We start from the raw sequence: 27,660 nt of genomic DNA on the forward strand, positions 1-27,660 counted from the left end.
GCATTAAATTACACATTTTTCATGAGAATTCCAGCTTTTCCAGAAAGCGTTTTCAGTGAAGGCTGTGCTTATAAGTTTGAAATGAAAAGCCATATATTTTTCATACCAAGAAGGCAATTAAATCAAATCACCAATTATTTCAAAGTCTTCTAACTCCTTGGGTGCGTGGCTCATGTTTTTAAACTGATTAGAGTGTAAATCAGCTGAAATAGACCAAAACATTGTGAAGGAGTATCTAAAAAACCCATGCATGTTTATCCTAATTAACTATGGAAATCAAACACTTACTTCCACTGTAGCTAGAAACAAGCAAATACACCCCTACTAATAGGAAGCAAGAATAATCTGCCAGAAAAGCTAAGTGACAAGAATCTGGAGTTAGTAGGGTGCTGTAATTTATACTGCTCAGGACAGAATTAACACAGCTCAGCAATCAGAAATGTGTGAAACATGAAGAAGATTTTTTTTAATTAAGTTTGGAAAAGGATATTAAAAAAGATATTTTAAAATTTACCTCAACATTAAATTCTGTTCTCAACTGAAAAAAATTACAATGCTGATTTTCTTTGGGATGTTCTTACAAATCCACATGCAATACATTAAGATTCCCTTACCCATTGCTTTTGTTTCTTCTCTTTTAGCATTCAGCAGGGAAAATTTGAATTTTGCTCTGACTTCACTTTTTGGACAACTGACTAAAAGCAAATATAGTGACAAGTAGTCTTTGCTTTCATCATCTAATCCCTTTGGATTCACTCTCAGGCACCTGAAAGAAATGCAGAAATTGGACATTCATACAATTGACAAATCATATCCAGAATAAATTCAGAAATGCTTTTATAAGATACAATAATATATGCTACTGAAACAGATGTTTCCCTTACAACTGTTGAAACTTTGACATTAGAACCAATCGATACCTACAGTAAACTTTCAAGAAATGTCTTGTTTAGTATTTATTTGCAATTTAACTTTGCAACTTTTGTGAGTGGAAAAAAAAAAGAAAAATCAAAGCAGTTGCTAGAATAAAGACCTTACCACTTCATTTTGTCATTTGGCCCTGATGAAAAGGTAGAACTCTTTAAAACTTCACCCATTTCTTCTCGGCAAAAACTGAAGTTATTAATGGTCCACATGTAGGAAAATTTTACTACTTTAACCTGAACAAAAGATGTAGAAAGTGTCAATAAAATGTAACTTACATATCAAGCATTAACTATGAGAACTAGAGACTGACAGCACAACTCAGTAATTTTAAGTTGGGTTTTTTTTTAAATTATGACTAGAAAATAAAGCCATAAAATAAAGCCATTTATGTAGATTACCTGTGTATAACACCAGCTTTCAGCCACAGGTCCACTGGACATCTCCCCGGGAGGAGGTGGGGTGGGAACCCTTGACATTGCCACTTATTGCAGGTTTATAGTATCAAGATAGCAATCCAAACTTCAGTACTTCTCCTAAGAAAAAAGTAATTCAAATATTTTGTTCACCCCTTTTAAGTGTGAAAAAAATCCATATTTTGATACCCATATTACCGTGTTTACTAAATGATGCATCTGAAAATTAAACTTGGAAAGAGGACAATGGCTCTGCTATTTAGACAAGCTAGGTGTCACAGATTAACGACCATGTGTACTCAAAATCTGCAGGCTGAATCCTCATGCAGTACTTTATAAAAGCAAGCGCCTATACATCATACAATACCACTAATGACATTATTTCAACATCACCTTTGCAAATTACCACCTTGATCACTCCAGTCACGTTATAACTTTCTTCAGGATCTTCTCCTTTGATTTGGAGAGTAACTAGGGCCTTGTGAGCACTCAGTTATTAGTATCAATGCACCTGTTGTCCACACAGGCATAATTCAGAGCTGAAAGGGCACCGAGCCTCCTGGGAGAGGAACAGGTTCAAACAATCGTGGGATTTCTCAAGGGAGGGTAAGAAATTAAACCTGCATTTAAAGTAGCATTTTCTTCACACGTCTTTCATGGTTGCCTTGTATCTAACACCAAGAGATTCGACTGAAGAGCTATAATCACCACAACCATGTGTTTGTTCCCTATTGAAGCACAAAGCTGAAAAACAGTTTAAGTCAACTCACCAACTCTTAAGAACTTTCTAATAGCAAATAAAGCAATTTTGTTACAGATTATCACCTAACAGAGCACTACAATTTCTCCTGCCCATCAGAAATTGAGTCACATGCCCAGATTCATCACATCTAGCTACAGACACGTAATCAGCCTACTTGCACCAGCCTTTGTACACAGCTAATGAAAGAAGGTGGGCCTGTCAGTGGGTAGCTCTGGGTTACCGGGCTGACTCTTCTTTAGGTAGGGTTTGCCATCATCTTTAGACAGGTTCCTGCCAGAGGCACAGGTTCTCACGTAAGCAGCTCCATTAAGTTGCTAAAAAGAAGTGAAATGAACCCTGAACAAACCAGATGAAAGTCACAATTGTTTCTGCCACAAAACATTTTCTCTCTTAGTACAGAAAGTTTCTTTAAACATACCCTGCTATTGCTAGAGCAAGATAAGACAACTACAGCCTTTCTGCAACATTTGAGTGCTTGTGTGATAGAACAGCATTGTCTTACTCAGAAGATGTGACTGCACATCACTAATCATGTTGGAACTCTTCCTTAAGGGATGGGCAACACTTAGAAACAAGGTTTTATGCAAACATTGGTAAGACGACACTGCAAGACCATATCCAGTTCATTCACGATGTGAACAAGCTTATTGCTTCTATGGGAAGAAAAATTCTCTGAGAATCACTATGATCCTTGGTGGATGCTTTCTCTCCTGCCTTTCTGGCACCTCCTCTCACTCACTCATAATATGAATTAGCCCTTCCACATTAAAGCCTGCTGACACAGGAATCGCTCTGAATCACTGATGTTTAAAACCTTGAAAACAAAACTAATTCTCAGTTTTTATCACATAAGGAAGCATATAATCAGATCCTTTAATGGATCTCTACTAAGAGATCTACTATGACAAGATAAAAAAAAAAGTCATTGAATAGCTCTCCTGCAAGATGTTGATCATCGAGACATTCAAGTGTAATCACAAATACAATCCAGCTGTCTCTCATATGTGACTTTTCTTTCCAAATAAAACTTGTATGTATTTATGGCAATCTTCAGTACTTAATTAGCATTTTCCATAAATGAAAACTAGCAACAAACAGCCACCCTAAATTTAAGATAATGGCAGTTGTTTGGCCCATTTTTTTAAGCAGGAATTGCATATACTGCAGAAGCTGTGTTTACAGGTTTACAATTTGTTTGTACCACCCAGAGCAAAATTCCTGTGACGGATACATGTGAACATCCCTCTTTCACAAAGCAAATATTAGTATTTATATTACCACTACCTTTGGAAGCACATCCTATTCAATGGTAACAACTGAAGATGTTAGGCAAATACATGATGGATTTTATATAGAACCATATCCTGGAAGTGTTAGAAGAGCCTACATCAGCCTTACTGAACCTGTTTGCTCTTCAATTCTCCAAAGCTAAAACCAAGAAGAAATACAGCCCATTCCTTATTCTGTCATTGGCATGAGATGTACAGGACTGTCTCAGCTCTCATCTGTTCAATTCTTTCAGTCCATTAGACCAGTCAGCTCCTAGTAACCACAAAGGAACAGCAGATCTGAGCCAAGTTTGCTCTGAAGGGGTCTCTAAATTTAAAAAGGCCAGAAATAACTGCTGTTTAGCGTCCTCTTTGGAAAGTGTCTAGTGACCTTATGCTAGCCACCAGTAGTTATCTGCGCCCTCCTGTCTCACAGCTAAATCAGCTTGATTCACTGAGAATTTAACTCTAAGCAAAGGTGGTTATTTTCAATTATTTTCAGGTCTGTCTGCTGCCTTGTCTCTGTTCTACCCAGGGCATTTGTACTTCAGAGGCTGCTTCCACCTGCTGCGTGGCTTTTATTATTTATTTCAGGTTCTGACAGAAGCCATGATTTTACATAAGTACACTTTTCAGATCCTTCTGAATAGCTTCAGCTTTTTGTAAAGTTTTCCACTGCAGCATTAGGATCAGACAACTGATTTTCATGAGCTCCTGATACATCTTTGAGGTACAGATTTGTATCTCTTTTTCTGGCATGTATTTACTAAGCCAAGCAAAAGTTTAGATTAAGAAAACTGGGAGAAAGCAATGACTTTGAACAGTTTGGTATCATACTGGGAGCCTGTGCTGAGAAGCAGTCTTTTTTAATTTTTAATATGCCTGGATGGATAATTTTTTAAAAAGTAAGAAACCAACCAACAGCAAACTGAACAATGGAGAACAAATAAACAGAGCATCTGATGTTTTCGGCATGTCTTGAGAGACTGCCCGAGAACAGCACGGAAACAGTTTAGCAGTACTGCTGATCAGCCCCTCACTTTATTTAATCCATTAATCGGGATTTGGGTGGGAACATGGGGCTATTTACCAAAACTACAAAGCCAAGGAGAACACAAGCTTCAAAGATGTTACCATGAAGTATAGAGGTTTATTTGAGGAAGGAAGGATTTTTTTCAGTCGCCAGGCTGGCACCCAGACCGAATGGGCCACCAATGGCTACCAGGGCAAAGTGGACCTCGCAAGAGCAGACTGGAGGTGAGAAGAAAGATGCACCTACACACTCACCCTTTGTTCTACACAGGGTATTCCGCTTGGGGAGAAGACTAAACACTACTTGAAGAAAGTGTTTATGAATCATTGATTAGCCACAGTCATCAGCTCTGACAAAAAGATTTTTCAAGTACCAAACCCTCATCACAGCCTATTAGATCAAGTGGTTGGGAACAGACAGAGCTGCAGTTCACAAAAACAGTGGGTAATGACTGGGCAGAATTAAATCAATGAAATGCAGGAAGACAGGCCTGTTATCTGCAGGACTAAACAACTTGGAGGGACAATTTTCATGCTAGAACCTGCATTTATTCCTCTGCAAGCTATCATGAACAAAGCATCAGAGGTGACAGGACATTATCAGGTAATACCTCTGAGAGTTTTCAGGCAATGCCATGCCTGTCAGGACATGGCTTAAACCAGTCAGCATGGCCATTTCACCAGGCAGAAGTCTCTGACCATCAGAGGAAACATGCACTGGGAAAGCTAAAACAAGTTTTAATGTATGAGGGCAAAAGAAGTTTCTGGCTTCCAAAATGGAAGTTAGAGATATGTTTTTAAAGTGTGTCAAGTACCTTTTGTTGTTTGTCTGGGTTTTTTAATGAAGTGATAAACCCATACTGAATACAGTGCAGGAGTTGGTGATGATTTTATGCTCAGAGTTTGCTTTCATTGTCTTACTTCAAAAGAGGAAAGAAAAGCTCAAAAGTATTTTACCTAACCTGTACTCCCAGACCCCAAACATGATGGGTTTAGCACTTCTACACATCTTAAGGAAGGTACTGGTTTCACCTACTAGTCACTCTGCCAAACAGACCAGTCTCTGTTAAATCAGGATCTTCATGGAGCTGGGTACTACTTGCAAAGCAGTAGTGGGCAAGTAGGTAGAGATAACATGAAAAAATGTGATTCCTCAAAGCACATTTTATTTAGGAGTCAACTGAAGTACCTTCCTATTCAAACAAATACTTGTGTTAAACTTCAAGCCATCTGAAGTTGATTATCTCTGATTACTTGCACATAGAGCATACAGAAAGCATGGGCTAACTTCCATGTGTTGGATTTGTGTGGTGGGGTTTTTGGTAGCAGAGGAGGGGGCTACAGCGGTGGCCCCTGTGAGAAGCTTCTCAAAGCTCCCCCAGCTCCAAGTCAGACCTGCCTCTGGCCAAGGCCGAGCCAATTAGTGATGTGATAATGTATTTAACAAGGGGAACCTGAGAGGGGGTTGGGGGGACTTGTGAGGAGGAGTGACAAGAAGGACACCTCTGTGAACACCGAGGTCAGTGGAAGGAAGGAGGAGGAATGAGAGGATGTGTGCTGAAGCAGAGACACCCCTGTATCCCATGGTGAGACACAGGGCCGCCCCCCTGCACCCATGGAGGTCACTGGAGGAGCAGAGATCCGCCTGCAGCCTGGGGAGGACCCCTGGGATTCTGTGGGAAGAAGACCACCCCCTGTTGTAGTTCAGCACTGGGAGGACTGCAACACACAGAGGTGACCCACGCCAGAGCACCTGGAGAAGAATGCATCCCTTGGGGAGGACTCAAAGCAGAGAGAGTTTGTAAAGGACTGTCTCCCATAAGGAGGGACACCACGTGGAGCAGGGGGAAGAATACAAAAGAGTGCTTTTACCACCACCCTCCACCTTGGAGGAAGAAGCAGCGACCAGACTGAAAACCCCATCCCCTGCCCCCACACCACTGGGGGAGGAGGTAAAGAAATCGGGAACAGAACTGAGCCCAGGAAGAAGGGAGGGGTAAGGGGAGGTGCTTTAAGAAACGGTTATGCTTCTCACTGTCCCATTCTGTCTGTTAAGTGTTGTTAACCTTAGTGTTTTAAATTCAAGTGACATCCTTTTTCTTCTCTTAAGGAGCCTGTCTTTTACCTGTGACGATTAATGGGTGAGCCACCCCTCTCTGTCCTTATCTCCATTCCTGAGCTGTTCGATTCATTTTCTCTCCCTCCCAGTGCCATGGGGGAAGGGGTGAGTGAACCACTGTGTGGTGCTCAGTTGCCCTCTGGGCTCAAATCACAACACTCCATGAAACATATTTACGCTAAATTTCACCAAAAGCTGTACCACCTCTCTATTTTCCTAACTTTTCATAGATCTTAAGATTCAAAGCTAATTCATATACCAATATAACATGAATTTCATCAAACCTGTTATCTTGTTTCCCTTCCCAGAAATTGAATATTTGTCAACATTATTCTAAATAAAGTTACTTTTCAACCTCCTAGATCTAGACAACAATACATTCCCAGTCTCTTACATCTTCTGTTGGAATCATCTCAACTCTTTCACTGAAAAAACAACTAGCTCATTAAGAGAGTACCACATGCATATAAACACACAAAGAGGAATTTTCTACTCCCCCAATAATAAACCCGCAAAACACTTCATAAACCTAGTTGAAGAATTGCCTTAAGTGTTAACGTGATCTTTTGCCAGCTCTCCTGTCTAAGAGTGGAAGCTCAGTAAAAGAACTATATCCTAGTAGTTATTTCAGAGTAATAATAGTGTAACAGGTGCATACAAGTAGGTGTGCATGTTCACCAGTGACCATAGCAATGTCTTATCTTTGTATTTCAATAACATATTACAGTCAACAAACTACTGGCAGGAATGGCTACATAAACTGCCTTCTGCAGGGTATCCAGCACAGCCTGAAAGTCAAATCCAGCCTGCCAGAACCTAACCTGCAGATCAGTTCACCAAGCAAAACAGTGACACTGTCCTGCTCCTTCGAGAGCAAGAAGCGGGTTGTGAACCAGATGATCAGTCCCTGCTGACCCTCTTCTCTCTGTTATCCCTTCTTTACAGGGTTTGAGCCTCCAGTATCAAACTGTTTCCCTCCCGGGCTGCCCATATTTTGGCACATCGCAGGACTTCCAGCATCTCATCACATGATATAACTGAACATGGGTGAAGCAGGCACAGCATGGGCTTATTCTCAAGTCCTGTCCAGAAACTGAGTAACAAAGCAACATTAAACAGTAATGTCATGGTGCACTTCTAAACCAGGACAGCACAGAGTCTCCACAATGCCCCAGAAAGAGGCTATGGAGCCTGTCCTGCCTGAAACATCAAACACACCTATCCAACAAACTACTTCAAGCATTTAACAGCTAATGTAAAAGTGAGAGTAACTTACTAAGAGCAACCAACATTAATGCCTTTTAGCAGTCTCTAAAGAAAGCCTAATACATGACCATGCCAATAAATCCCACATGCATCTATTGCATATTCCATTTGAATGGTGACAGTCTTTTCCTGAACAGGGCTGAACATTCCAAGAAATGCAAAGTTGTTATGAATTAATTTTTTTTTTCCTTCAGAAGTATTGATATTTCATGACTGGCTGAAATAAAAGATCACCTTCTGAAGGTTAACTGGCAAATAACACCCTGTTCCTCCAAACTTTTTATTCCTAGTAAATACATAATTCAGAAACTAACCACAGTTTGTCTAATTGTACAGCCAAACCTTGGGTTTTTAAAAAATCTGAAGTGAATAAGCCTTCCGTTCAACAAAATCAGTTTCCAAAAACTCATTCAAAATAAACATGCTCTAGCTACAGTGATACTGATTCCATTTTCTCTCACTAAATGATCACCAGTGAATAAGTATTATAATACTACCTATCACTACTTGTTATTCAAGAAATCAGCTTTGTTTTTCAAATTACCGAGGAAGTAAATTCTTGGGAATAATATTGAATTGCTTTAAGGTTCACTGTCTTATCAGTTCTTGGGTTAGTGAGAATACAAGCTAAAGACAAAGGAAACAAGCAAACCAGATCAAAACTGTTAAGTCTGAAATGAAAGACATTTTAAGGCCCAAGACTAAGTTACTTTTGCACTCTCCCCATCAGAAGCAATGCTCCGGTTGACTTGTGCAGTTCTAGGTAGCATCAACTTACAAAGGCCAAACTGTTAAAAAGCCAAGAAAGCCCCTTTCTCCTTGGTCACAGAAGGACTTGTGTAACAGCCACAAAGCATCTGGGTCCTGCTTACCCAGTAGCATGAAAATCCCATGGCTGATTAAACTGGCTTGAACGCTGCTCAAATCCACACAAGAGACATTACCTGGATATTTTTTTTTTAAGTCTCTGAGATTTGGTGAGAAAGGTAAAGAGAGAAATTTACTGGGTTTTCTTCTGTTCAGGAGTTTGTCTTGTAAGTCGATTATGCTTACAAAAATTCGTAAGACATTAGTAGTAGAAAAAAAAAAATCTGAACTTTGTAAAAGATGGGATTGTTTATAATTAGCAGGATTTGCATCTCTTCACAATTGATCTTTTTGAAAGAATTGCTGCATATTTCCTATACAGATAACTAGTAAACTAAATTTTCTGCTGGATGATACACAACACAGTGACAGACATTTGAAAGGTCTATAAAGCTTAGACAGTTTTCCAATTTGTTCAGTATCATCATTTGCTTCTCAGAGAACAGACTCAAGATATACCTAGAAAATTTAATACCGTGTTCAGTATTTATTGAATTCAATCCCTATCTATCACTGCAACATCTGAGTGAGCAGTATTACTAATACTTAAACAATTGCAGTCATATATATCCACTTCACTAAGTTAGAAAAGCTACAGGTTGAGGATGTACTACATTTCACATTATTAGGAGTACTTCTAACATACAAAATGTTTCCTTTTGAGGGCAGTTAAGGTTTCCCTGTGCATAGCCCATGACTCTTAACACTGAAGAAGCGAGAGGTTTACAATAGCCAAAAGGAAGGGGTTGGGTTTTTTTAAGAACATATTTAAAAAATGCTTATTTATGTTTGCTCTGGAACCACACAATTCAACCAAGTTTACACAAACGTAAACCAGCTTTGGGGCTTAAATCATAAACTCTGGCTGCTCCTACCTGCTTCAAGCTTAACATCTCACCCTCGCCATCCACCGGCTCCACTGGAAGCTACCGCCCAGCCAGAAGAAACACACACACTTCAGCACCCACACCACGAGCTAATTCATAACCCTCTCCACAGTTCTCCAGTGAGAAAAAAAATTATTACACTGGACTGGACCATGACAGCTGAGAAACTACGTATACATCCCCTGTCACCCCTGCTCCAGGGACAGTAAAATTCCAACAGAGATAGGGCAGGCTGCTGGGGTCAGAGACATCTTAAAATAGCTGCAACTAAGACTCCAGGATTTCAAAGCACATCCTCGAGGTGGCTCCAGCAGAAGAGCCCCAGCAAGGCAAAACCCAGCACATATCAAATGCCCAACTTTTCATAAGGATGGTGTTTGTAGCTATAACTGATAACACTGAAGTCAGCAGTCAAAATTAAGCAAGATTATACTTTTAGTTGTAAAAGCTGTAACACTGAGTACACGTAGTTCTCAGGTTTTTTCTTTCCTATCTTAAGCCTTTGAAAAACAACATTGAATTTTACTGCAGGTGAGAGAAAACCTAGTGCCCAGCACAGCTTGAACCATAACTGTCTAGTTTACATCAGCCAATCTTATTAATAAAAAAATCCCTCAGCATTAGCCTTGCATTATCATTCTGTAATATAGGAAACCATTGCGCTCCTTATTAGATAACCTAGACCATTCGCTACACGAATCATATATGTATTTCCCTGGAGAAGAAATGCAAGATTATTTCTTAGAGCATATTTCAATTTCATTGCCCAGTCTAGTTTTATGGGACCCCAAAGATGGGTATTTCCACCACAATTCCTCTTGGGAAGCTATTCTATTCAAATAATCTTTTGCTGTTGGGTTTTTTCCCTGGTATACAGCCAAAGTGATCTTTTCCCCTCCTTAGTTTCACTCCATTATTCTTACTCAAACAAATCATTGACATGTGAAACTGTATTAAATGAAGACTTTTTTCCCTAAATACTTCAGTTACACACAACCAAGAGATCACCAAATTGAATTTCATTTTTGCATGTGAAACAGAAATACCCACACTGGCCAACAGAAAGTTAACTTCAACTGTAACAAAAAAAGTATCTTTCTCCAGCAGATTCACAGTTAGCTTAGGGTGTTTCATTTTGATTTTCTTTTTAAACTCGTTAAGATTTGTGAAAAGCACTGGACTATACTCTCTGCAAACAGATGCTTTCATTTGCTGCAGAGAAGTTGTACAGAGCAACAGCAGCATACTGCTCTCCTCATTCACCTCTGCAGATTGTTATCACCTGGAAAGTTCACACCGAAACAGCACAACATTTTGGCTTTCAGCAGCCAAAAGCTCATACTCACAGATGTTATCAGGAGGGGGTTCTAATCATTCATTTGTTGCCTTGTTACCTATAACTTCAAACAGTTGACACATTTGTGCACACAGGTGCACCTTCACTGAAATTTTGTGAGAGTTACAGCTCATCTCAGGCCTGTTCTATGCCTCATACCAGAACAGTCACAAAGAGTAGTAACACTTTGTGCAAAAAAACCCTGATGCTTAGAAGCTAGGAAACTGAGAAAAACCTACACATTATTTCCAAACCCCAAAACTCAATTCTGCCAGTGGCCCAACCTGCATTTGATGCTAGTTGACCCAAATAGTCATGAAATGAAACTAATTTCAATGGACTGGGTTAAATTTCATCCACAACAACTGGTTAGACAACATCCTAGGAAAGACAGGTAGGTCAAGAGGTAGAGCTGCATGCTCACTTGCTTTGGTCAATATGGAGTTGGAATCTCTGAAAGCATAGTTATGTGAAGCCCTGATGAAAGCCATCAAAGCAAGCAAAACTTGACATCTCAGTCTTGGACTGTAGCTAAACAGGTTCACACCCACAGAGGGAAAAGAGAAAATCTTAAAAGTTCATAGAATCTCAGAATACCTCGAGTTGGAAGGAATCCATAAGGATCATTGGGTCCAGCTCCCACCTTTAGTCCAACAGAGTCTGGTTTCTGAAGTTCAAAGACAAGTACACAATCTCTCCTATTTTATTGTTTCAAAATCATCCACATATCAATTGTTTTGCTTATATTTTTGGATTTAAGAACAATTTTAAAACTGTCTGCTTAAGTCCATTTTTCTACAACAAAAGTATTCAAACCTTTGCAGTTTCCTATGACTTTTCCCACTTGCAGCAGTCTTACTTTCTCAAGAAAGTTTTCAAAGTATCTTTTATCTCTCTAGACAGAAAAGTTGAACTCACTCAGCAGCCATAAATTTTAAAGTTATGGATTAGAAAGAGTAAGTCCTGAGACCAGAAGTAGTATTCACATTTTTTCCTCACAAAGGTTATTTCTTTGAAATTAGTTTGAGCATTAGAAGATTTCTATAGCTTTCCATTTCCACGGAACCATTTAATGCCTCACAAGTAAAAACTACTCAGTAATAACCACTTTTTGCTCTGCAACACCAAGCCCCATTGCTTCTCCCGCAGTCGAGACTCGAACTCACCACTCTGATTTGCAACCTCGGACTGCTTACACGGGGTGAGAAGGAAAGGGGATGGTGCAGCTTACTCCACATCAGGCTCCCCCGCTACAGGTCTTTCTCCAAAAGGCTAACATGTCACCTACTCACTTGACAAAACCTGTGAAAACTCTTTGAGGGTTAGAACTGAGGCCTAAGACCATATTCAAAACTACAGGTAAAATGCTGTCTTGCTAAAAGCCCTAGTTACCAAGGTGTGAGTGTGTAAAATCTTACTCACACCCTGTTGAACAGGATGTTTGCTCGCTTCCCCCACCCCCCCTCCTCAGCACAGTCTCCTTATGTCATCAGTTTGTTCTTCTACAGGTTGATTGTTTTACTGAAGTTTAAAAACAACAGCAAGGCAAACAACACAAACAGGCTGGTGTAGGGCTGTCAGGGTGGCCTGGCTAATCCGGGCCCAGTTAAGCAGATTTCAGCTTGACAAAAGCAACAAGGTTGATAAAAGGCATTAAGTTCCACCAGACCAAACCCTCTTTTCACAAGCTGCTTCAGCTGCCTTCAAGACTCTCTTGCTGGCAACATGCTCCACAAACCACTATGCTGTGAACGACTACTGCAACCAGTGGTCCGGTCCTATGACCAGAAGCTGTGCCTCCAGAAACTGTGCTGCCCGCTGACATCTACGCTTGAATAAACCAAACATCCCTCCTCACTTTGCTGATGCCCTAGCACAGTCGGGCTTGCCAAGTCCTCCACTGGCTATGGCAAGTAAATAGATTTGGTTACATCTTCAGTGCTGTCAAATAAGGCAGACCAAAAGCAGACGCAAGTCTGCTGCTTTTTGCCTCCATCCACATGAGATGTAACCCTGGTGTGAATCATCCTGAGGAGGCCACCACGTTAAACGTCACGCAGTGCAATGCCTGCGGTGCCGCCGCAGAAAATTGCTTTCACAAAAAAGAAAAACAAACAGAAGGAAAAAATGCAATTTAATATCAGGAAGTCAAGAAGTCAGCTAACACCGAGTGATGAGCCCATCTTTACAAGTGACTGAAAAACTCTGTGAAGTCTTAGACACTATAATTTATTAGTTACCCAGACTAACATTTGATGATGCTACTGCCATATATTTTTCCTCTCACCACTCAGTGACCGGAGTCTCACAACTGTTGGAGGGGATGGCACATTTCCGAATGCAACTGGTATTTGAATTAATAAGAACTATGCCTGGCCTGTAAAACGATATTCAAAACTACTGACTACAGAATAAAGGTTGATTTTGCTTGATAATCTTAGTAACAAAACTAATCATAGCAACTAACTCTGGATACAAAGTTTACCACATACAGATTTTGAGCAGACTACTGCCTATGTAAGCTTTTCTTCCACTTCTACTTATATTATGCTTTCTTCCCCCCTCCCATCTTTTTTTTTTTTCCCCTAAGAACAAGCACACTTTGGTAGAACATTATTGTTAAGCTGTCTTTTGCCATAAGCAAGACAGGAACTCCCCTAATCAGAAGCCTCTTGGTGGGATGCAATAGTATTAATTCAAGTGTTCCAGGTGTATTTACTGTATTTTTTTTCCTCAGATTAACCACCTGCCCAGCGTATTCTGCAAAACATGCAAAAACATATGCAAAATTCTTCAGTATGAGAAGTTTCAGTTTCTTATAAATTATATAGCCCATTGCAACACAAATATTATTCTGCTGCCATTTTTAATTTAAAAAGTTTTTTTGCTATACACACATAAGTAACAAGCAAAATCTACCTTGACATATTCTGCAGGGAGATCAAAAAGCCATCAAAATTAGATTTCATACATTCTACTTCTCCAAAACCACCATATGCCAAAAGGAGTACCAGACCTAAGGGCAAGATTGCACCAACTTCGACAGCCAGTACAGCAGTGTATTATATTAACCTACAGTTACCCAAAGAAACTAGATATTTCAGACAATTTGGTTTGTAGTGTAACATTTCCAGAACTGAAGTAGTATGACTCAAGTCTTTAAATGAGTTCATACAGACTGTAAGCAGAACTTTCCGAAAGAGTGAAAAACACCTAAAAATAGGTACAAATCCAGATACATGCAAATAATTGCTGCAATTAACTTCTCACACACCACAGACAACATATTAGTTGAAATGACTGTATTTTGTCCTCTGTTACAAGAGGATATGTAAATATCCTTGATATGTAAATATCAGTGTGACCACTGGTACATATGATGCTCATAAAAAGGAGTTAAAGTTCAATATTTTCATGATACATTGCTCCATCCCAGAAGCTGAAGCAAACTATATTAAGAACTTGTTATCTAATTTCATTACAAAACTGTTCTGATTTTACCTCCAAGAGTTGCAATTACGAACAAACAAGTGACTCTGAAATTAAACTCAGTTAACAAGGAATCCATCTGTTTAAGAAAAATTGCCACCAAAGAGTGCTGTTTTGTTGCTGAGGTAATGTCTACGGATTAAGTAATTCATAGCCCTATTGTGTTAAATGCTGCAGACAGTAAACAAGTACCTCCTCTAAAGAACTTTAAGAAATTATTAGCTAATTAATCTGAATCATTAGATTAATACATTAAGCGCTCAAAACAACAAGTGACTTGTATTTAGGTTTTATTTCAACTTACACCAGTGATTTTTTCACTTCAACTCCATATATTGAAAACGGCTGTCCTTCACAGGCTACAGACCATGCTGATGGAGAAAACAGGTCCATCAATTAGAAACTGAATATGAATAAAAAAAGCCAGGAAAATTAAAACTTTTGGGAAAAGTAGTTTTCCAAAGAAAAAGTCAACATGGAACAGAGAACTATAAAGTATGACACCAGAGGAGAAAGTTATACCAGCTATTCCTCAGGCCAGAATGAGTTCTGCACCTACACGTCATTTCGGTTGTTCAGGAAGAAACAGCTGATGCAACCAACTCCAAACCCTTTTAGAAACACCCAAGTCTAGTTTTCCAAACATTTAATACACAAGGAAACAAGCCATTTGAAAGAAATCAAGTGCAAGTCATCACTCCCCCCCCATTCCCTTCATCTCCATTCGTAACTCTACTTATGAACTGATTTTGCAAGTGACCTGACCAACTGGTAAGTGAGCTCTTGGGAGGGGATAAACATTAAAGGAACAACCAGGAAGGAGGCCAAGAGAAATCTTGGCTCCCAAGTTTCACCCAGTGATCCTCTCCACTGCACAACAGAGGCAGGTACAACAATAAGAGGTTCCCACCCCATGAACTTTGAAAGTTTCCCAACTGCTGGAGACATTTACTCCATGAGCAGCAGCACTGCCTACGCCAAGAGCTACTCGGTTGCAGTCTCCCTGGCACACAATTACTTTTTCTTTCTATAAAGCTGCCAGTCAAATTACACATCAAGTGATAATTCACCTTTGAACTACTTAAGGAGTCAAGTCACAATATTGTGCAAAGAGCAAATGTCACACAAACTAAGGTGGATGGAACTGGCACAGACTGTTTACCACTCAATTGATAAAGTACCACTAATTAAAGGCTAAGCAGCTGTCTATTCCAAAGCAATCCTACAGCAAGAGTACAGTCAAACTAGAGCTTCCAATAATGCTTACCAGCTAAGTGAGCTGAGATCTGAAGTTTAATTCAAAAAATTGTCTCAAGAAAACCTTCACAGACACACAAGTAGTAAATTACCATCTTGCAAGTGCTCACAAAACCCACCAGCTTCATTCCATATATTTAGCAATGAAATCAAGGGAGAGCACACTAGACATTGCTAATGCTTAAAAAAAAAGGCTATGAATGCCTACAGCAGCCTCTTTTATAGAGATGAGAGCTCAACACAGAAATTCTCCCCATTCACCTAGCATTCAACTTTACATGAAGTTCACTTTGAAATCACAGTCCATCTTTAATCCCTGAAGCAGCAGCATGGAAAAGAAACTAGCTTTTCACACTAAAGCAACCATCAAATTCTGGAAATAACATACCACGTTTGGTTTATGTCACCTATTTTTGATGATTTCCACAGAAAGAAAAAGACAAGTAACCAAAGTGGCAAGTGTAATGTTTTTCACAAAAAAAAAAAATAATCAAATGATAAATGGCTTATGGGAGATACCAGGCAGTATCAAGGATAAGTAACCTCATTCGGGGAATTTGTACCTGTGAGCTCTCTACATTATTCCATGCCAATGAGTTTCTGAATCAGCTGAAAGAGTATCTCACTTTCCACTACATTTCCTACATGCTATATGCAAACACTGATCACAACAACGTTGACAGATACATGCTTGCTTGCAAAGTGATTCCTTGTAAAGAACGTAAAAAAAAAAAACCTTTATAGCTGACAAAGAATAATTTTAAACCAGGTTACCAAAAACCACACTGGAAAGCTATTCAACTTGGGTAAAATGCAATCAAGAGAGTTGAGGTTTTTTTCTCTTTAAGCTTGCTCCAATACTGAACATATACTCCTGCCAAAATTCTGGAACAGCTAAAACATTACCAAAAAAACAAAAACATTTATGTAAAACAATACACAATCTATAACATAGTATACATGCTAGTTAAGAAACCCACCAAACTAGGGCAAGTGACCATCTCCTCTCAGTAACAACTACTACAACACCTAAATGACAGTATGAAAATATCTCCAGCCCTCACCCAGTCGCAACAATTCCCCCCTAAGCACTGAGCACAAACTGAAAGGAGAGATTTCTTATTTCCATTTGAAGGGACAGTTTCAATAGAAGTCCTTTTGATATGGGTGGGACAAGAAGACATAGAAACAAAGGGCCATAAGGACATTAACTGGAAGCTTCTCAAGAAATCAAAGCAAGGAAGAAGTCTCTTGTGAATATGCACGCATTTTGCAGAGAGAGGAAAGGGAACCAAGAGCCAAGGTATGAAAACCTCTTGAGGAGCACATCTCTGATGTGATGGAGCCGGCATTAGACAACGACTGAGGCAAGGGCCTTCTATTTTGTCCTAAAAATGCAGGGCCCAGGACGTGACAAAACACAGAGCCTGTTTGCCTACCCAACTGCTCTTCCTCCTCAGCCTGATGACCTCTGTGGAGTCAGGGGAGGGCTGGGTGTCCCTCCAACTTCACTATGCTAATAGACTTCTGAAACTATGTAATTCAAACAAGTTAATATATCCTCAAGTACATAATTTTCCTGCCCTATCATTAGTTGGACTGTGTGGCATATTAGGTGATTTGATGGAGATGGTTAAGGAAACACTGTGACTCTTAAGAAGGCAAAATGCTTTAACATCGTTAGTGAGGGAAGATGTAAAATAAAAAAGTGAGAAGGGAACAACACTGACACTTTTCAGAGTCTTCGTGTTTTGATCCAGGGCACCATATTTTAAAGATCACAGGAATTCACGATTACAGGTATCAGGTTACTGCTTTTAATGAGTGTAACAATCTCATTGAGGTTTCCTTACACTTAACCACATTTTGCTAAATACTCTGGAAGCAGAAAGGGAAGCATGTTGCAGACTGCTTTTTACAAAGAGACAGAAATGCCTGTAAGGAGCATATAAGCCTGCCACAAAAAACTGCCAGAAAAAAAATACCACAAACATCCACTTGTCATCAACGGGGGGGGGAAAAAACAACACAAAAAACCCAAACCAAAATGAGATGGGGTAGTTTTGTAATGCAAGACACACAGAAGCCTGCTTCTGAGCATACCCCAGAACCTAAAAACAAATTAACAGGACAAATATCTAACTACCATCATTTCTACAGGGCATAAGATATAAAGAGAAAAAACTGAACAGATAAGGTAGAGATGTGAAGAGACTGTATATGAAAGAGTGGGAAAACAACAAATGCAGACAGAAAACCAAGGAAGAATGAATAAAAAGAGAAGACAACAAGATCTACACACAAGTCGTAACTACACCACCTATTACTGCCCTCAGCTATTTCTTTTCCACTTCAGCTTAGACTGTTAATGACAACTGGTTTCATTATCTCTCCTGTATATTTATGTTTAGGTGCTTTCAAACACATAAAAATTAACAGATAAACATAACATATAGAAAAAAAGAAAAAGGTAGTTTTATAATATGGGATTTCAACTGAACATCCAAGAACTGTAAGCAGTGTGCACTGATAGTTGAAATCAGTGGGCCAGAAAAAGCTTGGTGGCTTTTCAAATTCATTTTATATTTGTCTATAGCATATACAAGTTTTTAATAGCAACAGGTAGCTTACAAAGCCTATGCAAGTTCAGAATGAAATTCTGTATTTTCACTGACAGTTTAGAAGCAGACCGCAAAGTACCAAAGTTAAAAGTTTGGCAGAAAGCTGTTTCAAAGCAATATAACACTAAGCGTATTTCTGGATATTTAAAATCTCAGGTTTCCAGAAGAGAGTTAAAAGTAGTTTATGGTGATGTACCAAACCCTACCATGTTTGCAGCTTTATAGACAAAAGGGATATTGTTTAAAAATTATTTTCCCTTTCCCAAGCAAATACCCACTGACAGAGCAGGGGGGAAATACTGTGCAGTCGACACACACTGGAGATCCTTCACAAACATTTATGTTTGTCCTAGTCACACATCCCAGAAGGCCAGGATAGAAAAGCCAGGTAAAACACTTTTAGAAGTGACAGTGACTGCTAAGTGTCCCTCTAAGAATGGATTTTTACTTCCAGAAACAATAGATTTTTTTAGTAAAAACAAAAAAAGGAAGAAAACTTTTTAACAGTTAAACAAAATGCGTTGGCAGTCATACAAATGGCTCAGCTTCAGCACCACTGTGGTACAAATTCCTCTAACCATATGGGATAGCTATCAAAATAATGCATTCTGCCGAACTGATAAGAATAAGGAACGACCCAGCTTGACTCTCACAGCTTGTTCTTCCTGGCAGGAGGTTAGAAACAATCCTTTTTGTTCAACTACTATTTTTATAACTCTTAACACCATTTTAGACAACAAGTTAAGAATATCTTCACAAAGCAAAGCTACGTTTTAAGATAAAACATGGTGAACCCATCAACAGCTCTCATGCTGTTTTCCTTGGTTTGCTTTTTTCCATTCTTCACGCTCCTCCTCAACCACTTCTGCTCTCGAACAGCCTTCGTGTGACGCAAATTTCACCGGACTCCGGTGAATTTCAGTAGTGACATCATCAGGTGAAAACCGGTGTTAGTCAACTCCACTTCCTGACCACGTATAAAATGGTGCACGCAGCACGGATGAACCAACCATCAGCTTTTCAACATTATTCACTTGCTGCCACAGACTCCCCAAAAAGTTTGCCACGGCCTAAAGAAGGCAGCCAAAAACCCTTTTTTTTTTTTTTTTTTTTTCCTTCCAAGAGGAGAACTCCCGGAACAAACTGTCACCTCGCAGTTTCGGGTAACAACGAGCACAGGCGGAAAATAAAAATGTTCAAGGCTGCCTCGCACGAAGGCGCTCCGCGGCCGCGCGGCTGACAGCACTCCCGCCAGGGCCTGCGCCGCCACCGAGCGCGCCCGCCCCCCGTAGGGATTACATACGGGGAACACCCCCGGCCGGGCGGTGCGCGCCGGGCCAGCGCCGGCTCCGCCGGAGCAAAGGCGACGCGCCGGGCGGGCGCGGCCCTGCCGGCAGCACCGCGGTTTGCCGCCGCCTCCCCGGAGAAGGGCCCCGCAGGCCGCTGCCCCGGGCGGGGGGCCCCGGGCCCGCCGCGCCCCGCTGGCGCAGGCGATGGGCAGCGGAGAGCACAACAAAGGCCGCCCGCCCCGCGCCCCGCCCGGCAGCAGCGCGCCCCCCGCCGCCCACACCCCGCCCCCCCCCGGGCCGGGGTGGTACGTACCGGAGCGCGGCGCTGGCTGGGCGGCGCGGCGGGTCTCATACTGCCGGGGCGGGGGAAGGTGTGACGGTCACCGATGCCCGGCGGGAGGCGGAAGCGGCGAGGCCGGGCGGTGGCGGAGCCACATCGCTGCCCGCGCCGTAGACCCGCTGCCGCCCCTCCCCACGCTCGGCACCTCGCGGCTCCCGTACGGCCCCGCTGCCGCCGCTCCTGCCGCCGCCACAGCCACTTCCGGGCAGGGAGGGGTCACGCCGCCTCGCGCCGCGCCGCTTCCATCCGGGCCCTCGCGCGCGGCCCCGCCCCCTCCCCCGCGGCGCGCGGGGCGGGGCGCGAGACCGGCCGTTGGCGAGGGCGGGGCGGAGGGTCCGGGCGGCTGAGGGCGACGGGCGGCGGCCGCCAACCCTCCCCCCGGTGCGAGCGGCTGTGGGAAGGTGCGCGGTGCCCGGAGGAAGCGGCGGGCGCCTCGGGGAAGGCCCCGGGTGAGGGGAGGGGTGGGCCGGGCCGGGCGGTGCCGCCTTGGGTGGGGCCGGGAGCCCTCCCCTGAGGGAAGTGCCCGGTTGTCACCCCCGGTCGCCGGCTGGTCCACGCTGCGGGGCAGACCTGGGGCTTCTGAGGTCTCCGTCTTACCTTATTCATTTTTCCCCAGATGAAGTTAACCTGAAAATGACACTCGTGAGCTCCATCTGCTACCAGGTATGAGGAGCTGGCAAGAACCAGCCCTCAGTAACCGCTCCCCCGTGGACAGTGCTGATGTGGGTTTTCTCAGCATCTTACCGGAAGCACAGGTCGGCTCCTCGCTGTCTCTGGCGTGGGCTTCGCGTCCTTCCCCGAAAAACTCCCTGACTGGCGTGCTTCAGTGTCCTCCCACAGGTGTTCACCACCCAACAGTTGTTGCTCAGATCTGTTTCCTTTAGCCCAGGTAGAATTAATTTCTCTAAATCATCGACATACCTTCCTAGCTGCTTCTAAAAATAAGTGGTGTTATAACTAAATTCTGTATACAGTAATGCAAACTTCTTTGTGGAGGCTTGGAAATAAGCGATTTGTTTTTCTAAGGGCCAGGTCTTTGAGGAACATACCATCTATGGAGACAATTACGACTCAGTGACACCTTAATTGTCTCTCTTGAGAATGAGCCCTAAGAATACATATACGCAGCATTGTGCTGCATAAGGATACCCAAGCTAGCAAGGTCTCAAAATCAATACAACTGCATTAGTGAGGCAGAGTGCCCTGGATAATTCATCCTGCAGAGAAGAACTGCGGTGGCAGGGCCATACTGCTTTTGATATTACTAGTTCACTCAGAACTATTTCAGGAACCTGTCCAACATTGCACTGTATTTTCAAATGGCTCAGCAGTTTTTGTTTGTTTTTAGTCTTTCATACCAGTCCTTGTAGGAAATAGCTTTACAGCCACAGCCAGGACTTACTCCATTTAGCTGAACAGGATGTTTGGAGGAGGACCAGGCTGTTACCTTTTATATGTCCCATTACTTAGAAGAAAACCTTGGCTGGTTGTATGAGACACCAGTAGAACACAGACTATCAGGATTCTTGGTATTGTGAGCTGAATAGTTCAGTGCTTGGAGATGCTCTTGCAAGTGGGGAGTGAAAAATGTCCACTCTTTCACAAGGCAGAATTCAGTCTCTGCTACTGGAAATTGGGTGCATAGGAATGACTCGTAACTGAAGAGCCGGTAATGGGAATCTTACGATTTAAATAGAGTAACTTAGCGCATAGGAAAAGCAGTGAGCCAAGTGAATCTTCGTATATAGTAACTACCATCTCCCTTAAATCCCACTCTAGAGAAAGTCTGCAAAGATGGATCATTAACAGAAGCTGTGAAAAACACATGCGTATTTGTCAGCAGACAAAAGGTGAGATTACAGCTCATGCATCCCTTGGGCTGAAAAGTTCTTTTGCTCACCCTCAGATCCATAATATTCCTGCGTGTGTGGGCAAATGCCACAGAAGGGTGTGTAAATGGTTGCTAAGCAAAGCAACTAGCGCTTTCCAGATCTGGAGTCTCCAGTTGGTTTTAGCAGAAGTTTAATTTATTTTCCAGTACTTTTCATCCACTGCTCAGTCCCATTTCCTCCTATTCCCCCTTAGATTCCCATTTTCATACCTGTGTTTGTTTCTCCTCAGCACTAAATTAAAGTGCACCACATAGCATCAGCCTCTGGTGTGACATTAAGGTGAAATACTGTCACGCCAGGATGGATCGGTATTATTTGCATTATGGCAGCACTTAGTGGGTCAATTGAGATAAGTGGCCCTTTATGCCAGATATTTTACAAAACATATGAGACAAACAGAGTTTGTAATCTAATTAGGCAGGACAGAAAATGGTAGAGAAAAACAAGAGGGAGTGAAATGATTAAGCACGCTTGCAGAGCAAAGATTCTGGCAGAGACCAGAGGGATGACCAAACTTTCCTGGGTCCAGAGTGAACTCCCTGGATTGTACTTTCTCAAACCAGGCTGGAAGCCCCATAGGAGTACGCACTTACAATATACACTACTTTCTGGCAGAAACTTGGGGGTATTTATACTTTTCAAAGCTTTTCAGGGAAAGGTGCTGTTACTTTACTGTCTAAAAAGAGATTAAAGCCCGAAGAAGAAAAACACTTTTGTAGATGTTCTTTCCTCCCAGCTTCCACTGGGACAGAGCAATATTTCAACATTATTCTCACACTAAATCCAAAACACAGCACTGTATCAGCTGAAAGGAAGAAAATTAACTCTGTCCCAGCCAAAACTAGGACACCACTGCACTGTGGTGGTGCAGTGGGAACCACTGGTGTGGTTCTTCATTGGGAAATCAGAAAAAAAGAGAGGAGAGGAGAGGAGAGGAGAGGAGAGGAGAGGAGAGGAGAGGAGAGGAGAGGAGAGGAGAGGAGAGGAGAGGAGAGGAGAGGAGAGGAGAGGGGAGGGGAGGGGAGGGGAGGGGAGGGGAGGGGAGGGGAGGGGAGGGGAGGGGAGGGGAGAAGGGAAGGGAAGGGAAGGGAAGGGAAGGGAAGGGAAGGGAAGGGAAGGGAAGGGGAGGGGAGGGGAGGGGAGGGGAGGGGAGGGGAGGGGAGGAAGGGAAGGGGAGGATAAGGAATAATTTCAGCTGGGAGGGACCTGCAACGATCATCTAGTCCAAGTGATAATATTCCTCTACTACAGTCAATCTGGATCCCTTCTTGAGGGCTGACTTTTCCAAACACCTTACCTCACAATTCTTAGGGGTTTCTTTACAGAATGCTCCTTGATAGAATAAGGAAGCACATTAACATACCGTTATAAAAGGATTAGTATTTGGAGATTTTAAGTGCTCTAGTCTGAACAGGCAATGCAGTCTTTCCTCCTTCCAGGGTGATCAAGTTTCAGGCTGTTGGGACTTTCACCTTAGGTAAACCCCTCAAAATACAAATTCTGTCTGCTGTATATTAAACACCAGATTTCCTGTGCTTCTGTTTGAAAGATTTTATTCTAGGTTATTGACCAGATTTCCTCACTCTTGTTTTGTGATATGAGGTGAACTGTCTGAATTCAGCTGCTGTATATGATGATGTTAACTCTCAGATCATGTAAAATAGATTGTTTTCAGTATTAAGCATATGGGCAGTCCCACAGGCTTAAAGGAAGTAGTTGTGTATGTAAATGTGTATTTAAATGATTTTCAAGATGAAGTTACAAGTGGAAGGCATTCTCCACCCAACAGGTAGCCACATTTCAATGGAGAAATGATATATTCTAATTACAGATTCATTATAAACCTCTTTGAGATCTTTTTGGTGAAGGAAGCATTATACACACATACATACGTGTGTAAGCACATTGCTGCAATGTTTTCAAGATTCACAACAGGATTATATCACTAAAATAAGCTTTTTGAAAGAAATTCAAGGCAAGAATATTAATTTCATCTATTTTTTAAATCAAGTTAATAATTTTTATTAACTTATGCTAGAAAAATCAATGGCAAGCAACCCAAGATAATGTTAGTGTCACATGTTTTCTATTTTTCTTTCCTGTCCATTGTCCAAATGAGAGCACTTTCTGGTGGAATCATGATAAATCCATAATATCTTATTTTATTCTACCCTATTTACTTTTAAAAGAGCAAGCAGACAACATTGCAAATGCACTGCCAAGATGTATGGGTGATTTTGCATTAAGTAAATGCAAAGCCTGGTGTAAGTAACAATTTTATGGTCAGTTTTAAAAGTGTACAAAATTTCAGCAGGGAAGTTTTTTTGTTTTTTATAATATAGTGGCTTTATAATACAGTGACTAAAACTTTGGAATTTGCATTGCTTTTTGGAATTTGAATTTCTAGGGTATTAAGGCATTACCCAGTTTAGATTGACTTTTCCACCTTAACTTCTTTTTATAGTTTCTGTCTAGATTTTCTTCCTGAAAAAGAAAATAATAAAACCTGTTAAGCTGCAACAAACAACTCATTTCTTACAAGTTAGTGATACAGCCCTAAAATTATTCAGTAAGGTTTTAACAGAATGGGTCTTCACTTGAAAAGGTCAATGTTTTGAAACCAGCACTCTTCACTGTAAAATATATGCTACTTTTGGCAGAAAGGTTTTAGCAAAAATGAAGTTTCTTCTGAGGGAGGAGGGTGAGACTGTATGAATAAACAGTGTTCCGGTGGCTATAGCAAAGAGCCTACTGGTGTTGGGTGGGTCAGATTCAAGTCTCTTTTTCCTGATTCAGTGAGAGTTTTGATCTCCTGTCTTTCACATCACAGGTAAAATCTTAACCACCAAACTACTGGGTGACACTCAATTGGAATATTCCCTGTATTTCCCTGTTTATACTTTGTATAAACAAACATTAATTTTAGCAGAGACATGAACTTGCAACTTCCAGTCTTTGCCTGAGCTCAGCAGCTGTTCTGTGTGAGCTTCCCTTTCTTCTTTCATCAAAAACAAATAAATAAACACTTAAAGGATTTTCATGCAAAATGTGAAATGTGAAAACATTTGAGTTTTCTGACTTTCACAAGACAGCCAAATGTTTCCCACACAGTTTTAGTCAGCTTTGCAACACATTTTAGTTCAAGGGAAGTTTATATGGTAATAGCGTTAAAAAAGAATTATTAAATAGAATTTGCTTTGTATTGTCATGTTCCTTTCCTTCAGTTTCTCTTTCTGTGTTTGATCTATTCACTGTTACACCTTAAAATAGATAGTAAGGACTTCAGAGCAGGTATGATATGGATATGGATATATCCATTTCCTATGGATATTTCTTTAATGCAGAATGACAGAAAAGTCAGTGGAGACTGGTTGCAGCACTACATGACATTAAGTTCTCTGCAGAATGGCGGGCTGCAAATTGCCACCCATCTTTGGTTAGTTCTTCCTTAGCGTTCTCTAACATGTTATCACCAGTTTTTTGTCCAAAAAATTCCCAGATTCCTTTCAGTTATCTACCCCTACAAATATACTTTTTTCCTTATTTTTCCTTCATGCATGTATAAGTTGTTGAATTCATTCATATTTTCTAGAACTCCATAACTGTGACTATAACTGTGTGCTGTGTCCCAGGTTCTTTCTACCGTACCCTCTCTTCACTGCCATTGCAGTGTCATTGAGGATCACAAATAAGATGGCAAACCAGTGCTATTATTTGATGTGCTCAAGAAGACACATACCTGACAGCTACTGCTGCTTCCACGTTCATGTTCCCTGCTGCAATCATGACACATTTGCAGATCTTTCAAATTAAACAACCCTTTCTCCCCCCACACACGTGTACGATGAGATTTTTTTTCATAATGGGAAGTGATAGGCAGACTAAATAGAGGAATCAGTACTGCTGACTGTGTATACAATTAAAAACACGAACTACAACAGCCTTTGCGCTTTGTTCAGATTTCTTTAGAAGTATAGTTTCCCAGGCTGTAACGTGGAAACTAAATACATTCCTGGATGTGGTAAAATTTTTGTAATAGTCTTGAGTGGGAAAGATGATTTTTTTGGTGAATGCAATATTCTTTTCAGATCTCGCTAACGGAGGAGAAAGCCTGTTTTAAGTTCTTTGCAAATCACCATTCCTCTCCTTTCCCAAAGAGAAGTAAAATCAAACTCTGTATTTTTAAACATAATACTGAATCTTTCCTCCTCTACTTCCCTCTGCTCTCCAAAAAGCAATGAAACTCAAAGGGGCATACTCTTCTACAGACTTTTTGTTTCAGAGAGTGTGCAAGCTACTTTTCATACCAGAAAGCAACAATAAAGAGCAAATTTTGCTTTGTGGCTTATACTCATAAATTTGATAATGAAGCCAAATGCACAGTTTTTCCTCATTTCAATACCAAGTAACTCTTAAAATGCCTTTAAAAATCACTTTCATAGAGGGAGGAACAAGAACGAAGTTCTGAATTTTATGTGAGCCCCAAACATCATCATTTATAAATTCAGGTAAAAACAGCATCTGAATATAATTCAGTTGTTGCAGAGAGATACAAATAGATCCACAGAAGAATCAATAGATTCTTCACTGAAAGAAGATCAACTTGCTAAGGCACATTTAGAGGGGAAAAACCACACCTCAATTCAGAACGTAAGGAAGAGAAGTTGTTTTGAACTTTATTATCCTTTTTGGTTTTGAGATTCTGTGGTGTTGCCTCTTGAAATGGCCTCCTGCTTCCTCGCTGATAAACAAAATCCTTAATTATACTCCTCACAAGAGTACTTTTCAACATCAGTATTCTCCCAGTTCTCTCGAGTTTCATGACAGGATGTGGCTCAGTTGTCTCTATGCATAGTAAATACCCAATATTCCTTCTAACTTAGTGTTTTATAGGACTAAGCTGTCATACTTTGCGAACCTAACATTTTTAGCATGGAACGCTAAATGTATAGCTTTGAATAATGACTAAAATAAACCAGCACTGTCATTTCAGTAAAGGCCTATTTTTACACCTTCCAAATATACAGGACAAGTAACTGGATATTTACTGATTTTCGCACAATTGATATAATTTACCCATGGATTTATGAGGTCCACATGCAATTGCCTATTTTCAATTCTGCATATTTCACAAAAAAGTTCTTGTATTTTTCTTATTCTTTTCTTTTTCCCTATTATGCAAATTTTTGTAGGAAACAATACATATGGAAAAAAAAGGATTTGGGGAGAAATATTAAATTGAAAGCTCATGCTTTCATGTTTTATACTGAAGTTGACCTTTGTTCATTCAGAAGGTTAATTAACCCCTACATGAAACATGCTTTTACTGTGTATCAAACAGCATGTTTGTTTGACCATAAATTCCTTTTGGTTTTTCATATTTTTTTCTGAGAAATGCAAGCATTCTGCTGGCTGTTTTTTCTAATTTTTCAATTTTGCCATCCCCCCAAAATCATAATTTACACAAGTTTACTCAATACCATTAGCTATTATTGATCTAGTCTTCGGAAAGTCTGAGTGGTTAAAATGTAATGTTGCAGCTATCCTTCAAGTAAAGATAATCTGAAAGTGTGCTGGACCATGTGCACTAGATAATAAACTATAATAATATATGTGTATAACAGTAGTCAAAGTAACGTAACCAGTGCAATAAGTATGAGTTTCTATTAGAAAATCTTCTAAGCGGAATGGTTCCTGAGTTTTGCTGAAAAGATACAGGCTCACTGAATTTAATCTCTAAGAAATATTGGAGATTTGCACAATAAATGATTCACTGTTTGCTATGAATAGAAGTTAGGATATATAGCATATGCTGAATACCAGAAAAAAGAAAAAAAAATCAAACACCTTTCAGGATTATTGGAAGGATACCAGTGCGAATGATAAATACCAAC

The 27,660-nt window shown here is 40.8% G+C and overlaps 1 protein-coding gene and 1 long non-coding RNA gene across 5 annotated transcripts in view; one reads left to right on the forward strand and one right to left on the reverse strand.

Moving 5' to 3' along the window:
- Positions 1–20,102, reverse strand: part of SPOPL (speckle type BTB/POZ protein like) — a 39,622-nt gene extending 19,520 nt beyond the window's left edge. For all 4 annotated transcript variants that reach the window (XR_012623745.1, XR_012623744.1, XM_074828549.1 and 1 more), the window contains exons 1-4: positions 19,848–20,102; positions 1,326–1,460; positions 1,039–1,160; positions 615–766 (exon numbers count right to left, since the gene is read on the reverse strand). Coding sequence is in view for 2 of the 4 variants with exons in the window: in XM_074828549.1 (XP_074684650.1) it covers positions 615–766; positions 1,039–1,160; positions 1,326–1,403 (352 nt within the window). In the remaining 2 variants the exon portion in view is untranslated. The remainder of the gene's footprint in view (positions 1–614; positions 767–1,038; positions 1,161–1,325; positions 1,461–19,847) is intronic.
- Positions 20,103–20,207: 105 nt separating this feature from the next.
- LOC141924914 (uncharacterized) overlaps positions 20,208–27,660 on the forward strand; it is a 110,746-nt gene continuing 103,293 nt past the window's right edge. Inside the window, exons 1-3 of the long non-coding RNA XR_012623700.1 lie at positions 20,208–20,275; positions 20,491–20,537; positions 21,654–21,724. This is a non-coding gene — a long non-coding RNA (uncharacterized LOC141924914). The remainder of the gene's footprint in view (positions 20,276–20,490; positions 20,538–21,653; positions 21,725–27,660) is intronic.

The sequence above is a fragment of the Strix aluco genome, chromosome 6, assembly GCF_031877795.1.
Source record: "Strix aluco isolate bStrAlu1 chromosome 6, bStrAlu1.hap1, whole genome shotgun sequence".
Taxonomy (NCBI): Eukaryota; Metazoa; Chordata; class Aves; order Strigiformes; family Strigidae; genus Strix; species Strix aluco.